Genomic DNA, 25,082 nt, shown 5'->3' with positions numbered 1-25,082 from the left:
TTTCTTTCAACAAAAAAAATCATTAGCCTCATCAGATTCTCAAAGGGATTAATGCGCCTCAAAATGTTAAAAACAAAAACCAAACAAACAAACCAAAACCAAACAAACAAACCACCACTGTTCTGAAGTATGTATCTGTCAGAAATTTATCTTTAAACTGCTTGGCTCACTGCATATCTGATTGACTTTTTTATTTTGAGAAATTAAAATACAGAAAAGGAAAACACTGAATACTCCTGCCACACAGTACCAACTACTACCATCTGTCGTGTTTGTTTCAACTCTTTCACTCTTTAAACTCCTGTTAAAGGAGAGAAAATAAACATCCTAAATCAGGTTGAAGTCCTTTTGCAGCCAGTCGACTCCCAGCCATCCCCTCCCTGGAGGCAATCCCTATCTGAAGCCTGGGGAGACATGTTCTCGAAAAGCAACAGAATTTCAAGTCTAGGAGAATGAGTCTCCTGAACTCTGCAGAGTGAGTTCTCTTCCCTGGAGGATCCCAAAACTATGTAACTGTGTCTCTTCACAAGCCCACCCACGCCTACCCACATGAAAGCATCCTAGGTCAATCTCGGCTTGCCCCGTCCCCCAGGTGTGCCCTGCTAGGAAGTGACCACCTGGCCCAGAAATAGCATTTACGATGAGTCCTTGGTGGATTGTAGGCATGGCACAAGTGTGAGCAATCACTAGGAGCATCAGTCATGGCCTCCAGGCCTGGTCCTGCCATTAACTAGCTGCTTGACCTAGGACTAACCCTAACCCTAACCCTTCCCCTCTAGACTAATTTCCTCATTTGTAGATGTAGAGATTGAATTAGACAGCCTCAAAGGTGCTTCTCTAATTCTGTGGATCTATAAATTAAAAGAGCCACAACTATTTGCAAGAACTAATAGTAGCTACTATTTAACGTGCATTTACTATCTACCAGATAATGTGCTAGGAACACTATACAGTTAACATGTTGAATCCTCGCAATAACCCTATAATGTAAGAGAGCAAATTTTCATTCCATTTTACAAATGGGGATCAGGTTGAAAGATGCTAAATGGCTGGCCCAACGTCACAGCCAGTAAATAGCACTTGAATTCCAAGCCAGAGCTCTTAACCCCAATTCCACACAGTCTCCTGCATCCTAAAGAGTCTCTTCACTGTGCAAAGGAGGCAGCACAGGCCTCCCTGAAAGGACGAACTGGCTGGCTATACCAGTTCGTCCTAAAGATGGTAATGACGACTGTGAAAGCAGGGAGGCCGCAAGGCTACAGGGCTTCCCACTCTTGCTTTAAATTGCCACTCACTCTAGTCAAAACCGTTTGGAGTGACAACCCACTGTTCCAAAATGCGGCTGGAGGGGTGTCAGAAAACTGGGCCTCACCAGAGCTTGCCTTTCCAGTCTTTAAATCAGTCTCTGCCCCCGGGGAAGGCTCAGTCAGGAAGGCTTGGGTGACAAGTAAGAGATAAAAAAGCTACAAATTTCCCTTTCCAGGGATGCATAAAGTATAATCTTTTTCATAGAAAAAAGCACACCACAGGAGAAAAACAAAGTCCCTGAATCACTGCACACAGGACTTTTTAAAAATCCACTTTTCCTCATAAAAGGCTTAGGAAATCGCCAAACCTGCTTGGCCTGGCTCAGAGCCTGACACCCTACCACAATTTTTATTCATCTGTAGTATCCAGGAGCTAAGGAATCAATCCATGTGAACACTTAAACATGGGCTGCCCTGAAGTGAAAGCTCCATTTAAAAAATCAATAGAGACGTCCACAGGTGACGGACCACACCAGGGAGTGGAACCCTGTTCTCAGCAGAGGGGACTGAGCACCTTTCTAGGTAAAGGCCTTCTGGATGCTAGGATGGCTCCTCGTGACTTTCAAGTTGTTACCTGTGTGATCACAACAACCCTGCTGTTTGGGTGTGGCACAGAGTCACCGCCAACCTATATTTAAAACTCCGCTGTTCCACGCCAGCTTTTTGACCTTGAGCAAGTTAGTTCCTCAACAGCTCTGAGTCTGTCTCTTTGTCTAGAAAGCGGGAATAACCCCGACCCTACAGAGTTATAGGAGAATCCTCAGCACAGTGCAGCACACAGGAGTCCCTGCTCAGCAGTTCCTTCTTCTGCTTCTGGCGGCACATATTAACTCACTGAATCCTCAAAAACAACCCGGAGAGAGGTTACAAACCAGGACACTGAGGCGCCAAGTTTAACTTCCTGTTTGTGACAGAGAGGCAGGACAGATGACCCAACCCAGAGTTGCTGTTCCTCACACCCAGGTAACCCAGTCCTACTTCCTAATGGGAGTTGTCTGTTGGCTCTCCTAATCCAACACACTTGGGAGGATTTAGACTCAAAGTAGTCCTCTGAGGCGATGTTAACCACCTCCCACCCCCAACTACCTTGCTTTGACTTGTCCAAGAGCGCAGAGCTTGCTGGAGGAGAACTGAGACCAGACGGCCTCCCCTACTAGAAAGCCACCCTACTTTGGAAAGGGCCAGCTTTGCAGGCCCAGGCCCCAGACACAGCAGGCAAAACGAGATGTTGTCCTCGTTCCACTTTCCAAGCCTGTTGGGTGGGCCTGCATTCCTTTAGGATGGGATCCCACTCACCTTGCAAAGGGCCTGACCCAAAGGCATACAATCCAGAGAGTGGCCAGCTCTTTGGGGCGTGAAATGGAGTCTCTCCTTGCAATCTGATCTCTGATCTGGGAAATACTTGGGAGGGAAAGGGAGTTAAAGAGGAGCTGACAGGTCATGGTGTGGAGGGAGGCTGGAGAGGCCCCACAGAAGTAAAGGTGGGGGGATGGCATGTACCAAGGTGGAGGGCAGCTGGACAGCAAGTGGCTGCGGAGAAGTGAGACACTTCAGCAGAGAGAAGTAGGGCTGTCACCAGAGACATAAAGACAGGCAGAGTCACACAGTCTACGTGATCCATGCTGAAGCCCTGAAAAGGCAGTGCCCCAGAGCTGCCTAGGGACTTTCTAGGCCTGGCCACAAATCCCCCTTGTCTTGAGACAATTTAACAATCTCTAGCCCTCCAAATCAAAAGAGCTTAAATCTCAACAGCCACAGGCTGAACCCCACATGGGGTCACTATGAAGGTCGCGGATATAGTATGGATGGTTCCGGACAAAGCCACACTTCTGATGGAAGAATCTTGACAGGGAGCCAACTTCTCTTCAGGGTTGACCACATGCCAGGTGGTCCATATTCTCTTTTCTCATCATTCCTCACAATCCCTTTCTGCTCCCAGATGGATATGTTCTCATTTTACACAGGGGTAGCTAGCTCAGCTACTCAGGTAAGAATCACTCTTACTGTGAATGGTGGAGCCGGGAAAGGATCCCTGCTCAGTCTGACTCCAAGTTCTCATTCAAACAGACGCAGGGGGCCATGTGACCTTGTTAGGGGAACCACTGACGGAAACCGCCCACCCTGGCCAGAACTTATAGTAACCATTTGCATGAGTTACCTTACAACAGGAGGTCCTGGTAAGGAACACGGAACTAACAAGCTATCACCAACCGGAAGAATTCAGGAAGGGTCAAAAGGAGAGGGGACACCAGTCAATATGTCCTACCAACCTCCCAGAATCCTTCTCGCTGGAATCCATCTTGGCTGAGTGATGCACACGCCACCATGAAGGACCCTGAGTCAGAATGATTGGCCAGAGACAACCCAGAAACTAACCCCATCACCATAAAACCTGAGAATGCGAGCCACGTGGCAGAGCAGTTCTCCTGGGTTCCCTTACCCTGCTGCTCTCTGCCCGGGTGCCCCTTCCCAATAAAGTCTCTTGCTTTGTCAGCACGTGTGTCCCCTCGGACAATTCATTTCCAAGTGTTAGACAAGAGCCCACTCTCGGGCCCTGGAAGGGGTCCCCCTTCCTGCAACAACCTCAGGCAGGGGGGCAAAGATTTCTGCAGCAGGCTCCAGGCTGGACCAAGCCAGAGGCTTGCCCATAGCCCAACGTCTGGTGACTGCATCAAAATCTCCCAACATTTATGAAAATACCCATTCCCAGGCCCCAGCCCCAGAGATTCTGATTCAGAAGGTCCAGGTAAAGCCCGCGAAGCTGTTATTTTGTGAGTAAAAGGCGCTTCAAGGTTTCAGAATCACTGGGCTAAGACGGAGGTTAGCAATGTCTTTTCATGGAGGAAGAAAGCACATATTTAGCTAGTTAAGCAAACCCCAAAAGAGGATTAAATGCTAATTCTGGAAACTCTGACATCTGCCCCAAATTCCTGAATATAAAAACCAGTTTGATACAAGTTAGTAAAACAAAAGTTGTACAAAGGAATGCAAAATAGGGTTCTAAAGAAACTTAGAACCAACGTGGGAAAAAATACTACCTAAAAAGATAACAATATAGCAATATATGTCAATATACTATTTAAGGTCTAGGAAAACGGTGGGGTTCAGAACTTGCCCTCCCCCTTCTTATTTCCCCAACATGCTTTCAGAGGACAGAAGAAAGAGAAGTAGAAGTGGGGAGTCTCTCTGGCCTTTGCCTTTGAATCCCTATTTTAAAAAAGGGAAAGTGGCATGCAAGTCGAGTTGGGCTTTGCAATCAGAAAGATCTGGATTTATATCCCAGGTCCACTGTAAGCAGAGAGGGTAGGGGGCCCCGGAAAAAGAGAACCAGGCATGGCTTTCTGGACATAAGAGAAGCCATTTTAGGCCTAAGCATTTTTGTGATCTAAGCCTGACCATAATGCTTGCCCTTGAACAGGTCTCTGTAATCAATGATCTTGAGGGAAGTAAAGAATGCAGGAAAAAAGGAAAAGCAGTGAAGAAATAACAGTTGAGATAAAACAGAGCCCTAGTTTTTCCTCAAGGGATATACTTAACAATCTGATACAGATCTTTGACTTGTTCTACAAGAACTAAGGCCCCCACCCAGCTAGAGGATGGTAACTACAGGATAACACCCCAAGCTGGTCTCAACCTGAGGAAGGATGATGTTGACCTTTTTTGACCTTCGGAGACTCCAATCAACTAAAGCTTGGAGTCTGTTAACCTTTGCCCCAATTCTATGCTAAATTCTCCTCTGCTCAAGCCCCTACATGAATATGCATGTGCCCTTAGCTTATTCTCCAATTTTGGTAATTGGATAGACACTGCTTTGGAAAAGATCCTCAGTGTCCCCTCACTTGCTGCAATTAATAAATCCTTCCTTCTCCCAATCTTTGGCTTGGTTGTGTCTTTTGGCTCGGCACCCACCAAGAGGCAAACCCTGTTTTCGGGTAACACCACCACACACTTACTTTGTGACCTCAGACAAGTGATTTAACCTCTCTGAGCATAGTTCCTTATATGTAAAGTAGAGATAATACTTACCTTCAGGACTGTTACAAAGATTCAATGGGATAAAAATTATGATAGAATATGTACCTAACAAAAGTGGGACAGCTCAGCCTTCAAAGGCTCAGAGGGTCTTTAACAGAATCAGGGACTGCCCACCGCTTCCTACCCCGGTGTGGAACCTTGTAGACCCAGAAAGAAGCAAGTATGCATACAATCCTAAATGGATTCTCGCCGCCCGGTCCCAAATACGCCCGCATTGCCGGCTTCGAGCTGCACACGCCGGCCGCAGAGCGGTTTAATCACAAGGTAAACCCAGTCAGCCGCAGTCCTAGGGGAACCCGGCGGCCGGCGCCGGTACCGCTGCTGCCACTACCTGAACGCCATGCACAATGTACACCTTCTCCGCCTCACTCAGCGCCACAAACGCCATGCTGCCGAGCCTCCCCGCCGCCAGATGTCATCTGCCAGCGTCTCCCCCGCGGACCACGCCCCCTCCGCGCCCATGCGTCATCAGCCTGCGCGGCGGCCGCTCCAGCAGCCGCCGCCGCCACCACCGCCACCACCGCCGGGAGCTCGATGGGCTTCTCTTCCGCGCCGCCCTGTGTCTGGCCGAGTCCAGGGAGCCGCGGCGCCTCGTACCGGGGAGCCATCGCTGCAGCCCGAGGCCGGATCGCGGGTCGGGGGCTGCAGGGAGAGCGACGGCGGCGGCGGCAGCCGAGCCCCACCGGGGGCCTGGGACTGGGGAACTGCCTCCGGCTTCACGGTCAGTTGGGTGAGGAAACTGGGATTGGGTGAAAAAGCTAGGGTGAGACGAGAGGCACGGGCCGGGGCCGGAGCTGGAGGACTCGTAGTAGGAGAGACGTGCGGCGCAGTTTGCTCAGAGCTGAAGTTGAAGTAGCAGGTCGTGTGTGTAAGAGAGAGACAGACAGACAGACAGACTCCGAGTGAGGGGAGGCGGACGTCGTGATTGGCCTGAGAGGCTGTCTCCTTGCTCTCCTTCCTGCCCCCTGTCTTGCATTTCTCTGGTCCCTAGAATGGTGGAAAAGAAAGAGGCGATAAAGACCTCTTTAGGCCGTTCTCGGTGGGAAGGGTCTGGGCCAGGAGTGAATGCCCACTAGTCCCGAGGCGTCTTCACCCCAGGGATTCCCCCACCCCCACCCCCGCTCTCTCTCTGGGGCTGGCTGACCGAACGCTGACCCGGAACCTTTGCAGGATCCCCTTGCCCTGGGTGGCTGCCGGAGCATTGTCCCAAAGAGAGTAGCGGGGGAGAGTCTTGGTCGGCGCTGGCTGGGGGGCGCAGTGCCCAGGCGTCCCCAGCGCTTCCCAGCAGTGACTGGTGATCGCTGGGAGCCGTGGACGAAAAAAATGCCAGCCCCGCTCGTGGCCAAGTAAGAATATGGGCCTTGAATATTCAGAAAGGATACCTGCAAGGTGAATGTGGGGTCACTGAAGGAGCCCATTAAGGCGGGGCTGACATGGCATGAAACAAATTTTAAAGGGGCCACGTGGATAAATGGGGGAAAGTTAACCCAAAACGACAGAAACAAAGAGGGGTTCTGATGACTTTTCCGAATGCCCCATTTTTGAGGAACCTCCCTGTACTCAAAAGTGAAAGTAACCCTTGACAGCTTGATCATCCAAAGAACGTTTGGTTTTTCTCAGATAGTAGCTCAAATACAGTTTTTCACATAACTCTTGGGAGCTTAGCATAGATGGGCTTTGTGCTAGCTGTGGAACACTAAGACAAGTGGAGCACAACTTCTGCCCAGAGAAGCTCCCCAGGCAGAGGGGAAGGACCCAGGGCCAGCATAACCACAGAACATGGTGGTTAAGAGCTATGACAGTGGCACCAGTGAACCCAGTGGGATAGGGAGGTCAGTCCGAGGAGGGTATGGAGAGGAAGTGCCTGCCCACATTCTTAAGCACTAAACTGCTGAGCCCCAAAATAGATGATCACTTCTTAGTAGACTGGACATTAGTTGTTTCTGATGTCTCTACATAATTCTCTGCAGGTGAACCTACAGGGAAGACATCCTGCAATGTTGAACTTTGCCCTCCAGGGAAACTAGGCGAGGTGAAACTGGAAGTGTTTCCTCCCTAACGAAAGCACAGGTACCCCACCTGTTCTGGCACATAGATGCCTTTGTGTGTGGTTGGATGCCTGGATTCTAGAGAGGACCTCCGTGGTGAGATAACAAGGGACTGCTGATGTTAGAAATGGTATCTTGTGCTAGATGATTGCTCAGAAAGGAGAGACCCTGGATGTGGAATTTTAGTAACTAGGATATCTAAGAAGATTGAGGGTTTAAAAAGTGGCAGTGAATAGATCAGAAAAGACACCGAAAGAAAATTCTGAGTTTGGATACCATGGAATCATCTTTATATAAAGATTCATCTTTCAATGAATCTTTTAAAATATAGAACATACATTTGAAGTGTTCCCCTGATAATTGACTAAGATTCTTTGCTGGAGAAGGGTTGGCAGTATTTGCTAAATAACATCATGAACAATGTCTGACATGTTAGACTAAGTAGATATAAGAGGTGTAAACAGTAGAATGTTCATTTAAAATTCTTTACTAAAACAATGACACCTTTACTAATTGTTTTGCTTGAATGCAGCCAGAACATTTTTATCACATTTGTTGTGATAATGTGTTAGACATTTCAAAAACCTATAAATCCAGAGTTCTTTTTGGTTTACTGAAGCAATTCAAAGATTGTATGTTTGCCAGAAAATCAAAACACCAAGGATGGCATATTATTCTGTTAACCTGCTTGTTTTCCCATCACTGTCAGATTCTTTTGGAGGCATACTGATTTATAGGTCTGTCTGTTCTAAATCTCTGTACTGTTATTAATTTTATCTAACAGTAACTTAAGCATAATAGTGCTTATTATGTGCCAAGCACTGTTCTAAAGCACTTTACAAAGACTAACTGATTCAGTCCTATTAACAATAGCCCTGTGAGGCAGGTACTATTATCCTGTTTTACAGATTGGAAAACTGAGGTGCAGAGAGGCTGTCTTGACCAAGGTCTCAGGTCACACAACTAGTAAGTGGTAGAGCCAGGATTTGAGACCAGAAAACCTAGCTCCCATACCTGCATTCCTAACCATCCCCTTTATGTAGCTGTCCCCTTTCATTTCATTCACCAGAGTATTTGAAGGAGGTCTGTGTTTGTTATGGAACTGGTAATGCCCTATAAGTTATAGTTAGTTTTAATTCCAAAAGCAAGGAATCTGTTCCTTTTTCTAGAGGAACATTGAACGTGGTGCTGATGGGAAGCTCATGTGTCTGTTTCAGCCAACTCTTTTAGGTAAGGGGAAGGGTTACATATAGACCAAGTAGAGCTTAACTCAAAGTACCTGAGATCCCTCAACGTCAGAGAAGGCCAGTGGATCAGGTACAGAGGGTTGAGATAGGCATGGAGACCCAGATTCCAACCACGTGCTTATTCCCAGAATAGACATCTAGAAGCTCTTCAAACAATCAGGAAGTATTTGTTTGCATGCCTGTGTGGCCCTAGTGTTCTTGTGGGCCTGAAGAGATAAGAAACTGAAAACACACACCTGCCTAAAAGGAGTTTAAGATTTCTTATAACTGCGGAGCCCAGGCTCTTGAACTAGTACATGAACAAGACAAAATAAAGTGCTCAATTGAGACACATGGTAGTTAGATGAGAGGCTGACCTATAATAAGGTGCTAATTATGCAGGCCAGGCATCAAGAGCAACAAGTAAAGAGCTGCTGCTAGCCACTGGTGGATAACAGTAACATTACACAGATGCAGTAAATCTGTCCCACCTAGCCTTGGTTAATTAAAGCAATAAAAGTCAGTTATAGGAGAGCTTGGGGCAGTGCTGAGTCCATGGTGCTGAAGTTGCAGAGAGCTCTTAAAAGAGACCTCTTAAAAGCCCAGCAAGGGAATATTTTATTCCCAGTCTTAAACAGAGGTAGCCAAGTTTTAGGCCTTTTCCTTTGCATTCTCACAATTAGCCCAGCACCCCAGAAAAGCAAAAGCGAGCTATTGTTTTCCCTATAGATCCGTTTCCTTTAAACACTTTGCATTTGTCCTGCCTGTGCCTTGTCTTAAAGAATACTCGGTATAAATAACCTGTCATAGTCAGGCCAGCAGGTCTGTCTGTCTTGTCATTCTAGAAATCATAACTTGTGGTTCCAGTGATAGAAAAATTGATGGGAATACATAGGTAAAGCTTATTCTCATTTAGAGGAAGTGTCTTCACGTGTGTTTCATTCTGAGCGAATGGCAGGGTGCTTCCTATGTCTTTCATTAGGGCATGTGTGAGAAAAGGGCGTCACATGTCCTGATTAGCAAATCTGGAAGTATTTAAACACGTATACACCCCGATAGCCATAGAAAGTAACAGAAGCTGAAGCAGCAGTGAAGGTGTGATGTCTGGCTATTGACCTTTTGGGGGAAATGAGGAGGCTAATGCCATGCTGCCTCGAATTTCTTCCTGTTTTCTGCATTTTTAAATCATTTGCCTTCCTCTTCAAAAGCAGATTTCCAGAGACAAATGGCCAGGTTATTGCTGACTTTTGACTGTGTAGGTAAGAAGACTACCTTGCATGTCCCACCTAATTCAGTCATTCATCCAGGCAATGCGAGGAAACACCAGGAAAACTTCCTCTTTTCATAGTTTCTTCCAAACTGTAACATTCCTGGTATGTAGAGACTTGTTGATTGAACTCTTTGGATTTTCTGGTCTACCTGAGACATGAATATCTCCTGTTCAGGGTCAGTGGGGATGGAATATCTTGGGGTAGTATTGCTTTTTCACCTTAGGACAATGGCCCTAGTGGGACAAGTACAGTTCTGGCTGCAGTTCTGTTGCAATAAGTTTTGACTTTGCTTTGTACAAAGTGTGCGTTTCTAACCCAAGAAAGAGTAGCAGAGAATCTAGAAAGGCAGGTTGGCTAGGAAGATAATGATCTATGGTGGAAAGACTATTGGGCATCTATTCCAGTGATTAGACTTTGCCACTCACTTGCTTTGTGACTTTGAGTAAGTCAACCTCTCTAAACCTCATTTTACACGAAAATGCCTATCTTACCAGGTTATAGAAGTCACAGTAGATCTTGGATATACAGACATTTAAACATTGAAAAATGGTCATGTTTAACTTTGGACTTTAAGACTTCTTTTACCACTTTGTAATATTTGATGTATTTTGATAGTGCTTTTCCCTCTCTGCAAAACATTAAATGAAAGAACAAAGGAAGTGGTAATTACATGCCATACTTCATTGAAAAAATTGAACATGCTCAGGAAAATTGCTAACAGACAACTGTTTCTTTTTGAATATTAACAAAGAATGGGGAAAGAAAGTTAAAGGATACTTTTGGTAATAAAAAAAAAATCCAAGAAATTAACAAAGATGTTGAATTTGTTTCTGAGAACAGAGGAATCAGAATCTCAGCCCTGCAGAGGACTTTAGCAATCAGCTCAATCTTCCCTCTTGTTTTATGGGTGAGGGAACTGAGGCCCATGGAGGGTAACTGTCTTGCCCCAAATCATGAGGTTAGTGAGCAGCAGGGTGGGGAGTAGAATTCTGGCCACTTGACTCCAAGCCCAGTCTTTGTTCTGCTTAGCACTAGTCTGCCATCTATCTCCAAAGGCCTCTAACAGATGCCTCGCCTGGCAGGCAGGGGCTGTGGACTTGTAGGGCCTTGTTTCCTTGGGCCCAGTTTCCTCCCAAGGCTCTGCTCTTGCATTGCCACTTACAGGGCCTGAGGTGAGTGGGATCAGCAGGGACCTGAAAGCAAAATGGCTGCCCTCCTTGAAGCCCGGTACAGTTGTAGTAACTGGTTCTCTCTTCTCCTTCCCTAACTCCTCTTTCAGATCCCTCTAAGCACTTTTGCTTTTAGTCCCTAAGAAAGCCACGCTCTTGCCTGGGTGATGTCACAGTGGCTGCATATCTGCACATGGCACAATGTGGTGCCAGGTGCCATTTTCAGCCTTTGCTGGTTGGTCTCTGCTTAGCATGGGTGGGCTTTCCCTCAGAAAAAGCAGCGTGCTGGAACTTGGCCCTACAGGAAGTGTTCCCCAGCAGAAGCAGATTTTAGGGATTCAATCTTAGGGTGACTCTCCTGGCTGAAGCTTCACAGCCCTCCTGCTTCCTAAGTTAAGGCAGGATCAGTCTTCCGAATGGTGGCTGGTGTTCAGCCAGGGCCCCACCTTAGAGCACAAAATGCTTAAGTTCAGGTCTGTGGTCTATGAACAGCACTGCATGTGGCCCACCCGAGAGTGCCATCTCTGGGTGACCATGTGTGGGCAAGAGATTCAAACAGTAAGTAAGCCAAGGTCACTGGTAGAAACATCAGCACCCCTCCTCCTTTTGTTTCTAGTTAATGGGCAAAGTTAATGATGGTAGTGAGTAGTTAAAGGTAGGCTCTGGAATGAGAGCAGGCTTGGGAGTGTATCCTGTCTCCATTGCTTCCTAGCAGTATGAACATAGGGTAATCTTTCCATGCCTCAGTTTCCTCACCTCTAAAAGGGGGTGGGAAAGTGAGGACTTATCCTACAAGGTCCAGTAGATATGAGGATAGAGCAGGATGAGAGGTGCGTCTAGCGTACAGCCCAGTATAGTAGACCTTCAGTAAGAGTCAGGGCCCCGCTCCACGTTGGGCGTGCCCTGCACTGTGGCAGCTGCCAAGCAAAAGGCCCATCTTGGAACCTACCCTGACAGAGGCCAGGGGCAGTTCAGTGTCAGGTGAGATCATGCACCTGATTACAAAGGGTTCCATGTACTATGAGTATAACACTTGTTGACAAATATTAATTGGGTAGCTAAATCAGTGATATATTGTTGCCTTTTTAAAGAGTTTCCTGCTGGGTTGCAGACTTCCTGGAAGGAGGAGTTAATGTAGGGAGATGGCCGCATAAGCAACAAGAGGATACCATCCATTAGACCTAGGTAGGAAGTTAGCTACCTCTCTAACCATTTTATGGAAATCAGCTGACTCCTTGAGTTTCATTTCTTTACCCATCTGTAGAAGAGGCTGGACCAGAGTTTGGAAGAGGTCAGCTAGTCCCTATGGTCTCTTCCCGAAAGGCGGTGTTTTTGAGGGCCCAAGTGTGTGAGGTGGCCTGGTGGGTGCTGTGCTCCATTAAAGAGGAAGCCGCCAGCAGCAAAATGGCTCATAGAAGAAAGAATGCTCCTTCTTTTTTTTTTTTTCCAAAGAATGAGTATTATAGGCTCCCAGGAGTGGAAGGAAAATCTGCTTAGAGTCCTTTTCTAAGGTTTTTAAAAGAAGAGTCACAAAGTTTAGAGAACTAGGCCTCCCCACTTGAGAGATGAAGACATTAAAGCTAAGTTGAAGTGACCTCTCCTTAGGTCCATGAATTGTGTGCGAGGGAGCAGGAAGCAGAACTCATGTTTCCTGCTTGGTCATTCCTCCTGTCCCCCTCTTGCAAAAAAAAAAAAAGAAAGAAAAAACAGCCATGTGCGGTGCTCAAAATGTGGTCTGTAGCGGCAAACAGAGCTGGTTTTGGATCCTGGCTTTATCTGATCTAGGGAATATTATTAAGAACCTCTACACCTCACTTTTTCCGTCATTACAATGAATAATAAAAGCTACTGTGCTAGGTTGTTGTGAGAATTTAGAGGGGCTGCTTTGTGTACATCCTCAGTCTTAATGGGCATTCAGTTAATGATAGTGCCCATCTCCATTCCTATAGCAGCACTGCATGTTCTAGGCAAAATCTCAGCTGCACTTGGATTTCCTCATCTGTAAAGCAGAAGAGTTTGACTAAAATCTATTAGATGGTCTTTAAGGTTCCTTCCCACTCTAAAATTCTGACTCAGATAGTGATTGTTTTTACCAGTTAATCTTATGCGTGGTCTTGTTTTAATTTTTTTCTCATTGTTGCAACATATGATAAAGCACGCTCATAAAAAAGGATGAATGTGTTACCCAAACGAATGGTAGTTTCTACTGATCCCCAGTGTTTGTGACATATGTCATCCTATATGTGGGTGTGTATTTTTTTTAATAGATCTAGAAAGCTAGGAGGTGGTAAACTAGCCAGTTGTAGTACTGTAATAGTTGTAGTAAATGGAGGAACCGTTAGCCTCCATGAGCTTCCAAATCCCCAAGCTTTTTTCTGAAATGGAGACTTATTGTTAGGAGTCTGAGTTTGCACATGAGTGGGTTTTATAGGAAGGTGGCTTTTATAGGAAGAAGGCAAATTTCGCTTACTGGCCACTTGCTGGTTCCCTCAGTGAATTTTAATGTATACAGAATTTGGTTTGGGCGTGTGATATCTTCCTTCCTTCCTCCCTCCTTCCCTCCCTCCCTTCCTTCCTTCCTTTCTCACTCTCTCTCTCTTTCCCTCCCTCCCTCCCTTCCTTTCTTTTTTCCTGTTCTTTGTTGAAGGTTAAGTATGACAGAGACAGCAGGCAGGCAGAGGGAGACAGACCCTCTTGTATAGAGAGACACAATGTAGACTCCTTGGTAAAGATCTTCTAGCACAGGCCAGCAGCTCTGCCTGTCTGGACACCTTCCTTGCCTGGCAAGGTGTGGTGCAGAGGGTAAGATAAGGCACCTTTCCTTTGGACCACACCCTTACCTTTTGGAAAGACTTGAGTGACTCATTCTGGTTTTTTTATGAAACATTTCAAACATAGTGATTCATGGTTCATTCTCTTTTTCTGAGAGTCATCCAAAAATGGGTATGAAATTTACAATCCTTTTGGATCCTTACACAAATTAAGAGAATTGTAACTCAGATAAATTCATTTTTTGCTAGATCAGATTTATTTCCAAAGCTTCCAGGGAATGGACCATTTATTCATCTCTAAAGCTGTAGGGCTGGTTTGTGAATACTTGAAGTCCATCACCCTAAAACGTGAGGAGTTCTGAATCTATACAGTTCCAAGATCTGCTTGTATGTTGTGCATGAATGCATGTGTGGACGTGAGAATGTGAGTGGGTGTGCTGTTTTAGAAAAGTAATCTTCACAAAGTCCTTTGAGATGCCTTTAAGGACTTGGTTTTAGATCTAGCTGAGCCACCCATGACTTTAGTGTAGTATCTTCTCTCAGGAAAGCAGCTGGCAATCTGAGAGGATCTGGGGTTCTTGGGACATTCGCTGGATTGAGAACAGTGGGATTTGGGGGTTCTAATACATCCAGTACTGAACTTTTATGTGATGGTCATGCCTTTGACCCTTGTTCATAAAGCATGGGCTTTTGGTCAATTTTCTTAGGCCAGGTGATGGATTTATAAGGGTTTGCCCCTCACTCAACAAATAATGATTAACTACAGTCACTGTAGCTGGATTCTGCCCATCACTAATTGTCAACACTAGGCCAGGCCAGGAGGCTAGCCTGGCCAACAACCATCTATGGGCCATAGTGGAATGGGGCCTCTGAGCTTGGCCTTAGAATCACCACTTTCAAACCCTTTCAGCTGCCCAGCCATGGATAGGCAGCATGGGAACTGAGTCATAAGTGATGTACTGCAAGGCCGATCCAGAACCCCAGTCCCTGGGGCTCACAGGACTCTAGATGGCACTTCACTAAATACATTTTCGTCTGCTTATTTGGATTAGTGGAAGGGCATGATTGTGGTCAGGCATAATGAAGCACGTGTGTTATAGGTGGATCTGGAGGCAATTCTCTGGACCAGAAGCAGTGGCGTTTTTTGGAAGTTAGCACTAATTTCAGTCATTTCTTGGTTTTTGCTTCTGAAACTCTAAGAAGGAAGACTAGATGGTTTTCTTAGACTTCCAACACTCTACTCCCCGCAGAGCTCAGGTTGTCATTCTGGACACCATCTCTGCCTTATCATCGGGATCACCTTCTCTAGGGAGCTCCAGAACACCTCTGATCCTGCGAATCTCTTTCTCCTGTAGTTTTACCAGATTGGGAGCTGGGACAGGGAAGGGCAGGGCCTGACCAGGGCAGCACACACATATTATTGTCATCCCTGGGTGTGAGTGCCCTGCACAGTTCCTTGTGGTTAGTGGCTGTTTCATGCATGTCTTTTTGAGTTGAATTGAAGAGAGGGGGCTTGAGAAAGCAAACAGGGCAAGGGCATGGGATGAAGAAGGCAGGGAGGGAAACTGGAGGAGGCTGCCCCATTGTGGTATAAGCAGGCTGGCAAGAGTGGTATTGAAGCTTCTGGGACTGACCAACCTCCCTGTGGACCTGCCCCAGAGGCTGAGCAGCCAGTTCTGCACACCTCCTCTCACGCAAGGACTCATGTCAGGAGTGGGTCCTTGGCAAAGAGCCTCAACCCCAAGGATTGGAATTTCCCTAATTGGAAAAGGAAAAGAGGTCAATATTTGCCTTTTCTGTTGTTGTTACTAGGGACAGAGTGAAGGGAATGTGTACAGTTTGTTTCAAGGTGGGTTTTCCCCCATATTCCTCAGATTTTCAGTTGGCTAATGTAAGGAAAGCTACTTCCGTTGCTTGTGGGGGAGCTGGGGGTTAAGAACAGTTTTTAGAGCAGCGTGCCTTCCTTGGTTTTGATTGGACTGTTTGAAACTCTGAAGCGTGGATTGGAACATGCTGTTCGGTTCGGCCCTTAGTGTCTGGCTCTGCCAGACACCCTTGGCTGGGTTCTTTCCCAGATCACAGGCTCTCACTCGCCAGCGTGGGGCAGTGGGGAAACACAGCTCCTCTGTCCACCCTTTGGGCTCACGTGGTCTGAGTGTGGAACATCTGGGAACTTGAGTCAGAGTCACAGTCCTATCGGGGGCACCCTTCGCCGTCTAAAAGATGACCACAGCCCTGAAAGTAATCAAACGAGGGCTCCAGGAGGTGGGCCGGGGGACACAAAGCTCATGGCATTTTACTCCTGTATTCATGTAATGAACACAGATAGTGCGTGGCTACTACGTGCCAGGCACTGGCTAATGAAAAGACAGGGCTCCCAGCCCTCAAGGACTGTGTGGTAGGAGAACATAGCTGGTGTTCCCTAAAGGCCAGTTACCTACAATGAATACCTTTCTTTTACAAACAAATCTAACAAGATTTAGTTTTATTTGCTTTTCCAGTCCACAGCCAATTAGCAGTAGTAAATAGAGGGTATGTTGGAAAGATTGGTAGCTGTAGACACAGGAATGACAGCCAGGAATGGAGGAGGAAGACAAAGAACCACACAAAGGAGATGCCAGAATTACAATTATAATAGTCTGCACAGGCCAGTTGGTGTGAGGCCGAGAGCCCAGTGGATCTCTGTACCCCCTGAGGACATCATTACCTAACACACTCCATTAATTGATGTTCCTGGTAATGACTCTAAATCATTCCGAAGAAATGGATGGTTATTGTACTTAAGACAGGAAGAGCTATAATATCCCTTTTTTGTTGTTTTTTATTTTACTTTTTAGTACTTCCAGTTTAACCATCCAAATTGTTAAAATGTGTTTCTGCTTAGGAACAAGCCACAGTTACCTGGGAAATTTGCTTATGTGGGAGGGCCTATTCCTCAGGAAAACCACACCTGTGAAACACAGCTCAAGTTTAGTCAACTCATTGCCATATGTACAAGAATGAGCAATTGTCAGAGGACAGATAGAATACAGTCAGCTACTCTGAAGATACACCATGAGCATAATGTGATCACTGGAAGTATGTAAACAAGAGCATTGCTCTAAAATTTATTTTCAGTGATTATCCATTTCTGAAAACCACACAGTTTATGATAATTGAAGAACAATGGAGTACACAGGTTGTGGTGAGATGACCCTCAGGCAGCAGATGACAGGAGGATACACTGCCACAGACATAGGTTGGGGTGGGGTAAGTCGTCACTGACCATCTAGGTCACACTGAGCTGTTCTGCAGGGGAAGCAGGCAGACCTTGGAGATGTTGCAGGTTCAGTTCCAGACCACCGCAATAAAGTGAAAATTGCAATAAAGCAAGTCACATGATTTTTTTTGCAATAAAGCAAATCACATGCATATAAAAGTTACGTTTCTACTGTAGTCTACGGGGTGTGCAATAGCATTATGTCTAAAAAACAATGAACATACCTCATTTGTTTGTTTGCTTTTGTTTTTTGGCTGTGCCACATGGCTTTCAGGATCTTAGTTCCCTGACCAGGGATCGAACCCGAGCCCATGGCAGTGAAAGCGCCAAGTCCTAACACCGGACTGCCAGGGAATTCCCATATACCTTATTTTAAAAATACTTTAATGCTCAAAAATGCTAACCATCATCTGAGCCTTCAGCAAGTCATAATCTTTTTGCTGTTGGAGAGTCTGGCCTTGATGGCTGCAGACCAGTCAGGGTGGTGCTGAAGGATGAGGTGGCAAAATAAGACAGCAGTGAAATTTGTGGCATTGATTGCTCTTCCTTTCAAGAACAGTTTCTCCGTAGTGTGCAATGCCGTTTGATAGCATTTTACACGTAGTAGACCGTCTTTCAGAATTGGACTCAATCCTCTCAAACCCTGCCGCTGCTTTATCAACTAAGTTTATGTACTATTCTAAGTCCTTTGTTGTCATTTCAACAATCTGCACAGCATCTTCACCAGGAGTAGATTTTATCTCAAGAAACCACTTTCTTTGCTCATTCATAATAAGCAACTCCTTATCCATTCAAGTTTTATCAGGAGATTGCAGCAGTTCAGTCACATTTTCAGGCTCTACTTCTAATTCTACTTGTCTTGCTGTTTCCACCACATCTGCAGTGACTTCCTCGAGGCACTGAAGTCTTGAACCCCTCAAAGTCATACATGAGGGTTAGAATCACCTTCTTCCAAACTCCTGTTAATGTTGATATTTTGACCTCTTCCCACCAGTCACAAATATTCTTAATGGCATCTAGAATGGTGCATCCTTTCCAGAAGGTTTTCAATTGACTTTGCCCAGATCCATCAGAGAAATCACTGCTTATGGCAGCTGTAGTCTTATGAAATGTATTTCTTAAATAAGACTTGAAAGTCAGAATGCCTTTTTGATCTGTGGGCTGTAGAATCAATGTTGGGTTGGCAGACATGAAAAAAACATTAATCTAGTTGTACATCTCCATCAGAGCTCTTGGGTGACCAGGTGCATTGTCAATGAGCAGTACTATCTTGAAAGGAATCTTTTTTTTCTGAGCAGTAGGTCTCAACAGTGGGCTTAAAATAGTAAACCATGTTATAAACAGATGTGCTGTCATCTAGACTTCGTTTCCATTTATAGAACACAGGCAAGAGTAGATTGAGCATGATTCTTAAGGACCTTAGGATTTTCAGAATGGTAAATGAGCACAGGCTTCAACTTCAAGTCACCAGCTGCATTAGAGAGTCCACCTGTCCTTTGAAGCTTTGAAGCCAGGTAGTGACTTCTCTCAAGCTACGAAAGTCCTAGATGGCATCTTCTTCCAATAGAAGGCTGTTTCGTCTACATTGGAAATTTGTTCTTTAGTGTAGCCACCTTTTATGAATTATCTTAGCTAGATCTTCTGGATAACTTGCTGGCGTAGCTTCCATGTCAGCACTTGCTGCTTCACCTTGCACTTTTATGTTATGGAGATCGCTTCTTTCCTTAAACCTCATGAACCAAACTCTGCTAATAAGCTCAGACTTTTCTTCTGCAACTTCCTCACTTCTCAAAGCCTTCATAGAATTGAAGAGAGTTAGGGCCATGCTCTGAGTTAGGCTTTGGCTTAAGGGAATATTATGGCTGGTTTGATCTTCTGTCCAGACCGCGAAAACTTTCTCCACATCAGCAATAAAGCTGTTTCGCTTTCTTATCATTCGTGTGTTCACTGGAGTAGCACTTTTAATTTCCTTCAAGAACTTTTCCTTTGCATTCACAACTTGGCTAACTATTTGGTGCAAGAAGCCTAGCTTTTTGGACTGTCTCAGCTTTTGAAATGCCTTCCTCACTAAGCTTAATCAAATAGTAACATCAAAGGTTGCTGATCGCAGATCACATAACAATGTAATAACAATGAAAACGGTTGAAATATTGCGAGGATTACCAAAATGTGACAGAGACAAATGCTGTTGGAAAAATGGCACAAATAGACTTGCCCAACACAGGGTTGCCGCAGACCTTCAATTTGTAAAAAAGTAGTATCTGCGAAGCATAATAAAGTGAAGAGAAATAAAACGAGGTGTGCCTGTGTTTATTTGGTGGGTGACAACTACCTAGAACCAGCAAACTTCTGTAAAGAGCCAGAGGAAATACTTTAGGCTAATGGATCTTTCCATCACAACTATTCAACCCTGCAAAACAGACATAGAGAATATAATATGTGTAATCGAATAGTATGGCTGTGGTCCAATAAAACTATTGGTTTGGAACTTAAATAGCAATCGTGGGGACATAGATGATATGCATACAAATCAGTATGGCAGCAGGAAAAACCAAGAGAATGCTTGCATTTGGAGGTTGTCAAAATGTTGAGCTTCCATCAGCTTTTGAATCATAATGGGATTTCAGCTTTTCGTTTGTTTGGTTTTGGTTGTACAGAGTTTAGAATTTTAGAATTTGCTTGCCATAGGTCAGGTCCCAGATGTCCCCAGTTTTCAATCTCCTGCTGTCCTTCTCTTTGGTGCTTCAGAAGGTATCCCTGCATCTTTTAATGCCTCTAGGTTGTCCCTGGCAACACTAATTGCCACTATCTTGTGAAGAGCACAAGGCTGCTCTATTGGAAAATTCTGGTTGAATGTGATAGTCACTCTGAGTATTTGTTGAGTCAGTGTTCCTTTGGACAAGCACGCAGTACACATTTAACTGCCTTTCAGCCATTAATTCTCTGCCACCGTGGGAGGGGAGGCCTTGGCCTTATTCTTTCATTATTAGTCAGTGCAAGTTTTGATTCCAGAATGTCTGTCATTTGAGTAGTAGTTACTGATCTGCCCTCTCAGCTTTCTGGACACATCCTTACTTTTCATGACTCTACTGTAGTCACTTCAGATCCTCTTTCTTCGTTGGGGGTGAGGGCAGTGGAGGAAGGAGGAAAATTGGGCAAAGGGTAAGGATAACCCAGTACAGCCGTTGAAAGCTTGCCCTTTCCCTTCAGAGCTGCAGTCTTCAGAAAAACACACAGAGCCAGTGCTGCTTTTGAGTGATTTCCTCTGCTGTGAAGTGACTTGAGTTCTCAAAAGACTGAGATGTTGCTTGCCTGCATCATAGACTGTGCTCCAGGTGGTTTTCCCATGGCCCCTACATCTGGCAGAGAACTGGAGCCATCACGGTTTCTGAGAAACCTGGTTGGTGAAACGACAGGCCCCAGAGTTTAAGATAAAGAACTGGAGCAGGGGAATCTGGACTTGCCGTGTCTTGCAGCGTGTGCTGTGGACAGAGAGACTTCAGTTACCGAGTCTTAGTGATTTCATTGCTCTCTCCAGAGACTCAGCTGCAGCTGTGAGGAAGAAAGGACGCGTTGCTCAGCACTTGCTTCTGAAGTAACTGACGTCTTTCCTAGAGAGAAGACGTGCGCACCGCCTGTGACGTGCACAGGGTCTTGCGGTTGACAGCACGAGTAAAAGGCACCTCCAACTCCCTCGACCCTCACACCAACTGTGAGGAGGGGGCTGGGGCTGGAATGTGGGTGTTTTCCTAGGTCAGGAGACCAGAACTCACAAAGCCCCACAAGCAGGTGGTGCGGAAACATCTCTGGACTCATTGTCCAACATTCCTACTCTTTGCCCTATCACCACGAGTAGAGCAGAGCTCAGAGAGTCTCTCATTCCTGGAACATAAACCATTTTGGCCATAGGGCTAAGAACCCTAGCTTGTTTCAAGAATATTCCCCATCCTAGTGAGTGTTTTGCCTTTATTATTGGCTAATGCAGTGCAGTAAGTTAGAAGGTCTTCATGGTTGCAGCTTAACCCTAGTCCTAGGTTACCACTACTTTCCTCCTACTCAATCCCAACCAGCCTCAACATGAGTCTCTGGGTTTGTCCACAGTGTAGAGGCAGCAGTGTTACTGATGAAGAGAGTTTTCCCAGAGGGCCTGGTGCTCCCCCTCCCACCCCTTTGTCTTTTCGGTCAAACTTTGAACACATCTGTTAGTCCGCCTCCCAGCCGGTGTGCTGTGTGTGCCGGCTGACCTCAGGCGAGGCATTTGCCCTTTGAAGCCTCCCCTTCCTTTATGTGTCACGTGAAGGCTTTGGGCAAGGTGGCCCTGTTTCACCAAGGCTAGCTTAGCTTTCAGAAGTAGGGACAAGAACTCACGTTGGAAATGAACAGAAGGTTTAGGCAGCTTTTCTGCAAGAAGTTCACACATAGATACTCATGGCTCGCTTTGGAAAGGTAACTTTGTCAAGTCTCCTTGATGACAAGACCACACCAAATTTCTGGGTTCTTTTTTCTCTCTTCCAGATGCCAGTATGGACAGAATAGCTTATGATGCTTATCCCCGCCCACCACTTCCGAGACATTGAGCGGAAGCCAGAATACCTCCAGCCGGAGAAGTGCGTCCCACCTCCCCACCCTAGTCCTGTGGGAACCATGTGGTTTATCCGCGATGGCTGTGGCATCGCCTGTGCCGTTGTCACCTGGTTTCTGGTCCTCTATGCGGAGTTTGTGGTCCTCTTTGTCATGCTGATTCCATCCCGAGACTACGTGTACAGCATCATCAATGGAATTATGTTCAACCTGCTGGCCTTCTTGGCCCTGGCTTCCCACTGCCGGGCCATGTTGACGGACCCCGTGAGTATGTCTGGGCTTGTTTTGACCAGCCCACACTCTCCTCCTCTGGCCCTGGCATGGCCGCAGCCTGCATGTGCCCCCTGACCTTGGGAATGTGGAGAATAGGAGGGCCAGGGCTGGGGTGGGAAAGTGGACTCAGGCCCCACCGAGGGGACCCCATCTGTACCACAGCCTGTCTTGGTTGAATGATGCTTTCTGTACATAGGTGTCTGCATTAATTGAGCCTACCATGGGAGGAGTTTGATCTAGAGGAGGCTTAGCCTCTAGTTAGAAAGGCACAGTGAGAAAACCACGAGGCTGGGGCCAGATGATCCAAGTGGAAAGCATGCTGGGGGTTGGATCAGGATGGGGCCTCCCAGTGAAGATAGGACTGGAGCGAGGTCAAGCTGAAATTAAAGCCCTATCCAGTTCCAGGAACCTGCACGACAGTGGCCTTTACCTTGTTTGGGCGAGGCTCATCTTTCCCTGAAAAGCTGGATAAGCCTGTTTCAGGCCCTAGCAAGTGCCTCTTGGTGAGTATCTGTGGGTAAAGCCATGGTTTTCTGCCCGATGACTTAGCTAAACATACCAAGCTGTGCAAGTGGCTGTTGAGTATTAAATTCTCCGTTCCTGCTCATTATCTTGTATGGGAAAAGTGAGAGAGAGCGTTATTTGATAAACACCTCCTATGGCTTAATTGTTTCAGTACGTGGGACGAGTGTGTTTAAATTATGAAAGGGAAAGCACTGCAAGTGGCAATGCACTGGCCGCACAGATTTCGTTTCTGTGAGTCCCGGGGAAAGCACAGTAAAAATGCTGGGTCCTGAGCTAGTTCCCTTCTCGGAGGGCTCCATTTCCTGCTGGTTCAGGTGGTGGATTGTTAATCCGTCCCTAGGGAAAGCCGCTTTCCCGGCTCAATCACGAGTCAGTGACCGGCCCATATGGCGCCTCTTCTCATGCACGTGCCTGGAGAGATCGCACACACTGGCAGGCAGGGGCCTGTTGGCCCAGTGTTAGCACTGCTTGTAGGATTGTTGAACAGCTGTCACCTGAAGGAAATGAAGTACATGGTTATAAGTGCCCTGAAACACAGGGTATAAACAGTTTTCCTCAGCAGCATCAGTTAGATCATAATGGAAACAAATTAAGGGTTCATTCAGAAATTTTTATGATGCCCTTGCTATTGGGGATGCAAGAGTAAAAGACATTATTTGTCTCAGCTTATAATTTAGTGTCTGCTGAGCCCCAGGCACTCTTCCTTCTCTCAAGGTGCCCTCTGTCTAGAGGAGACGACAGGTGAGGTTAGCCCCGTGTGATGAAGGCTGTGGCAGAAGGAAGCACAAGTTGCTGTGGAAGAACAAAAATTAACCAGTCTAGGCAGGGGTGGCTGCCTGGAGGAGGTGATGCCCAGGCCAGTTCTTGTCAGAACAGTGTACATGGGCAGGGAAGATGGAGGGTGATAGGGCAGGAAGACACTGACAGCATTCCAGGCAGAGGGAGCAGCATACACAGAGATACAGGAATGCAGGAGTGTGGTTGTTTCGAGTGGTAGGGACTTAGGAGAATGGGTTTGGTTTGGTGATGTGGCCAGAGTGCCAAAGAAGTGGGGTAGGAGTTGGAAAATGGGACCAGCGAGAGCCCCTGAGGATTTTAAAAGAGTGATGAGATCAGATTGTCATTTTACAAGGATCACCGTGGCAGCAGTGAGGAGGAGCCCTGGGGGCACTGAGGAGTGGGACAAAATGAATGCCGTGTTTATTGAGTACCTACTATGTGAGAGGGTCCTTTTGAGCAATGGATACAGCTGTGAGCAAGACAGACCACAATCCCTGCCCTACTGCTGCCCACATCCTAGCGTAGGGCGTCAGGCAGTAAAGACGTGATGGAACAAGGTAATTTCAGAAGTCGAAAAGGGCTTTAAAGACAGCAAAACCGTGTGATCCAGGGGCTGTGGTAGTGACTTTTCTGGGGCGAAGGAGGAGTATTTATTTATTTATTTACTTACTTACTTACTTATTATTTTATTTTATTTTTATTTAATTTTAATTTAATTTAATTTTATTTTATTTTTCCAGAATCCTAATCACTAGGCCACCAGGGAACTCCTGAAAGCTCATAGTGGTTTGGTTTGGTTTGGTTTGGTTTTAATTAATTAATTTATTTATTTTTGGCTGCGTTGGGTCTTCGTTGCTGCGCACAGGCTTTCTCTAGTTGCGGCGAGCGGGGGCTACTCTTCGTTGCGGTGCGCCGGCTTCTCATTGTGGTGTCTTCTCTTGTTGCCGAGCATGGGCTCTAGGCGCGCGGGCTTCAGTAGTTGTGGCGCATGGGCTTAGTTGCTTTGCGGCATGTGGAATCTTCCTGAGCCAGGGCTCGAACCTGTGTCCCCTGCATTGGCAGGCAGATTCTTAACCACTGCACCACCAGGGAAGTCCCAGGAGGACTATTTAAATGAAGGTGATCTGAGAAGGACCCCTGAGGCGATGCCACTTGAGCTGAGGCCTAAATATCATGAAGGGGTAGGTCAGGCAGGTGAAGGTCGGAGGGCAGCGCCTTGCAGGCAGAGGAGAGGTACAAAGGCCCAGAGATAGGAGCGTGCTTGGCGTGTTTGAGAAACAGGACTCAGACCAGGGTGACCGGAGCATGGTGAGTGGAGGCGAGAGGGGCTGGAAGAGGTGGGGAGGGCTGCAGAAGCCAGGCCGGGCAGGACCTGTGGGCCTCGTGAGAACCTTGGTCTCTATTGTACAGTGAGAAACCATCAGAGAGGCATGATGTGACCTGATTTTTAAAAAGACACTGCCTTGTGCTTGCGATAGGGTTCTGAGGTGGGGCAAGTAGAAGAAGGAAGATGAGAGTTATCGCAGTGGGCCACGCAAGACGTGGTGGCAGCTCAGACCAAGGTGGGAGCGATGAGGCTGGGGGAGAGAAACTTTTGGATTTGGAAGGTATTTTAAGCCCCTAATGCTCAGGCCTGGCTGCATATTAGAATCCCTTGAGTAAATTTCGAAAAGTACTGATGCCTTGGGCCCCATCCCCAGAGATTCTACTCTAATTGGTCTGGGATGGGGCCCTGGGATTGGGGTGCTTTAAAGCTCCCAGGTATCCCTCATATTCATCCAGGTCTGAGAACCGCCATTCAGAAGAGTGACAAAAGGGGAGAGGGATCAGAGAGTGT

The 25,082-nt window shown here is 46.5% G+C and overlaps 2 protein-coding genes across 7 annotated transcripts in view; one reads left to right on the top strand and one right to left on the bottom strand.

The window, feature by feature from the left end:
* EXOSC7 (exosome component 7) overlaps nt 1-5,776 on the bottom strand; it is a 29,544-nt gene extending 23,768 nt beyond the window's left edge. The window contains exon 1 of the mRNA XM_061196623.1: nt 5,674-5,776. Coding sequence (XP_061052606.1) covers nt 5,674-5,730 — 57 coding nt within the window. The 5' untranslated portion in view covers nt 5,731-5,776. The remainder of the gene's footprint in view (nt 1-5,673) is intronic.
* Nucleotides 5,777-5,818: 42 nt separating this feature from the next.
* Nucleotides 5,819-25,082, top strand: part of ZDHHC3 (zinc finger DHHC-type palmitoyltransferase 3) — a 57,835-nt gene continuing 38,571 nt past the window's right edge. For 2 of the 6 annotated variants that reach the window (XM_061196621.1, XM_061196622.1), the window contains exons 1-2: nt 5,821-6,063; nt 21,602-21,931. In XM_061196621.1, coding sequence (XP_061052604.1) covers nt 21,626-21,931 — 306 coding nt within the window. In that variant the 5' untranslated portion in view covers nt 5,821-6,063; nt 21,602-21,625. Of the gene's footprint in view, nt 6,073-7,312; nt 7,413-21,601; nt 21,932-25,082 lie in introns of all 6 variants that reach the window. The other 4 variants (XM_061196618.1, XM_061196617.1, XM_061196619.1 and 1 more) reach the window with 4 other exon arrangements.

This window comes from Eubalaena glacialis, chromosome 7, assembly GCF_028564815.1.
Source record: "Eubalaena glacialis isolate mEubGla1 chromosome 7, mEubGla1.1.hap2.+ XY, whole genome shotgun sequence".
Classification (NCBI taxonomy): domain Eukaryota; kingdom Metazoa; phylum Chordata; class Mammalia; order Artiodactyla; family Balaenidae; genus Eubalaena; species Eubalaena glacialis.
Note: the sequence above shows the minus strand (reverse complement) of the source record. Positions and strands in the feature narration are given on the sequence as shown.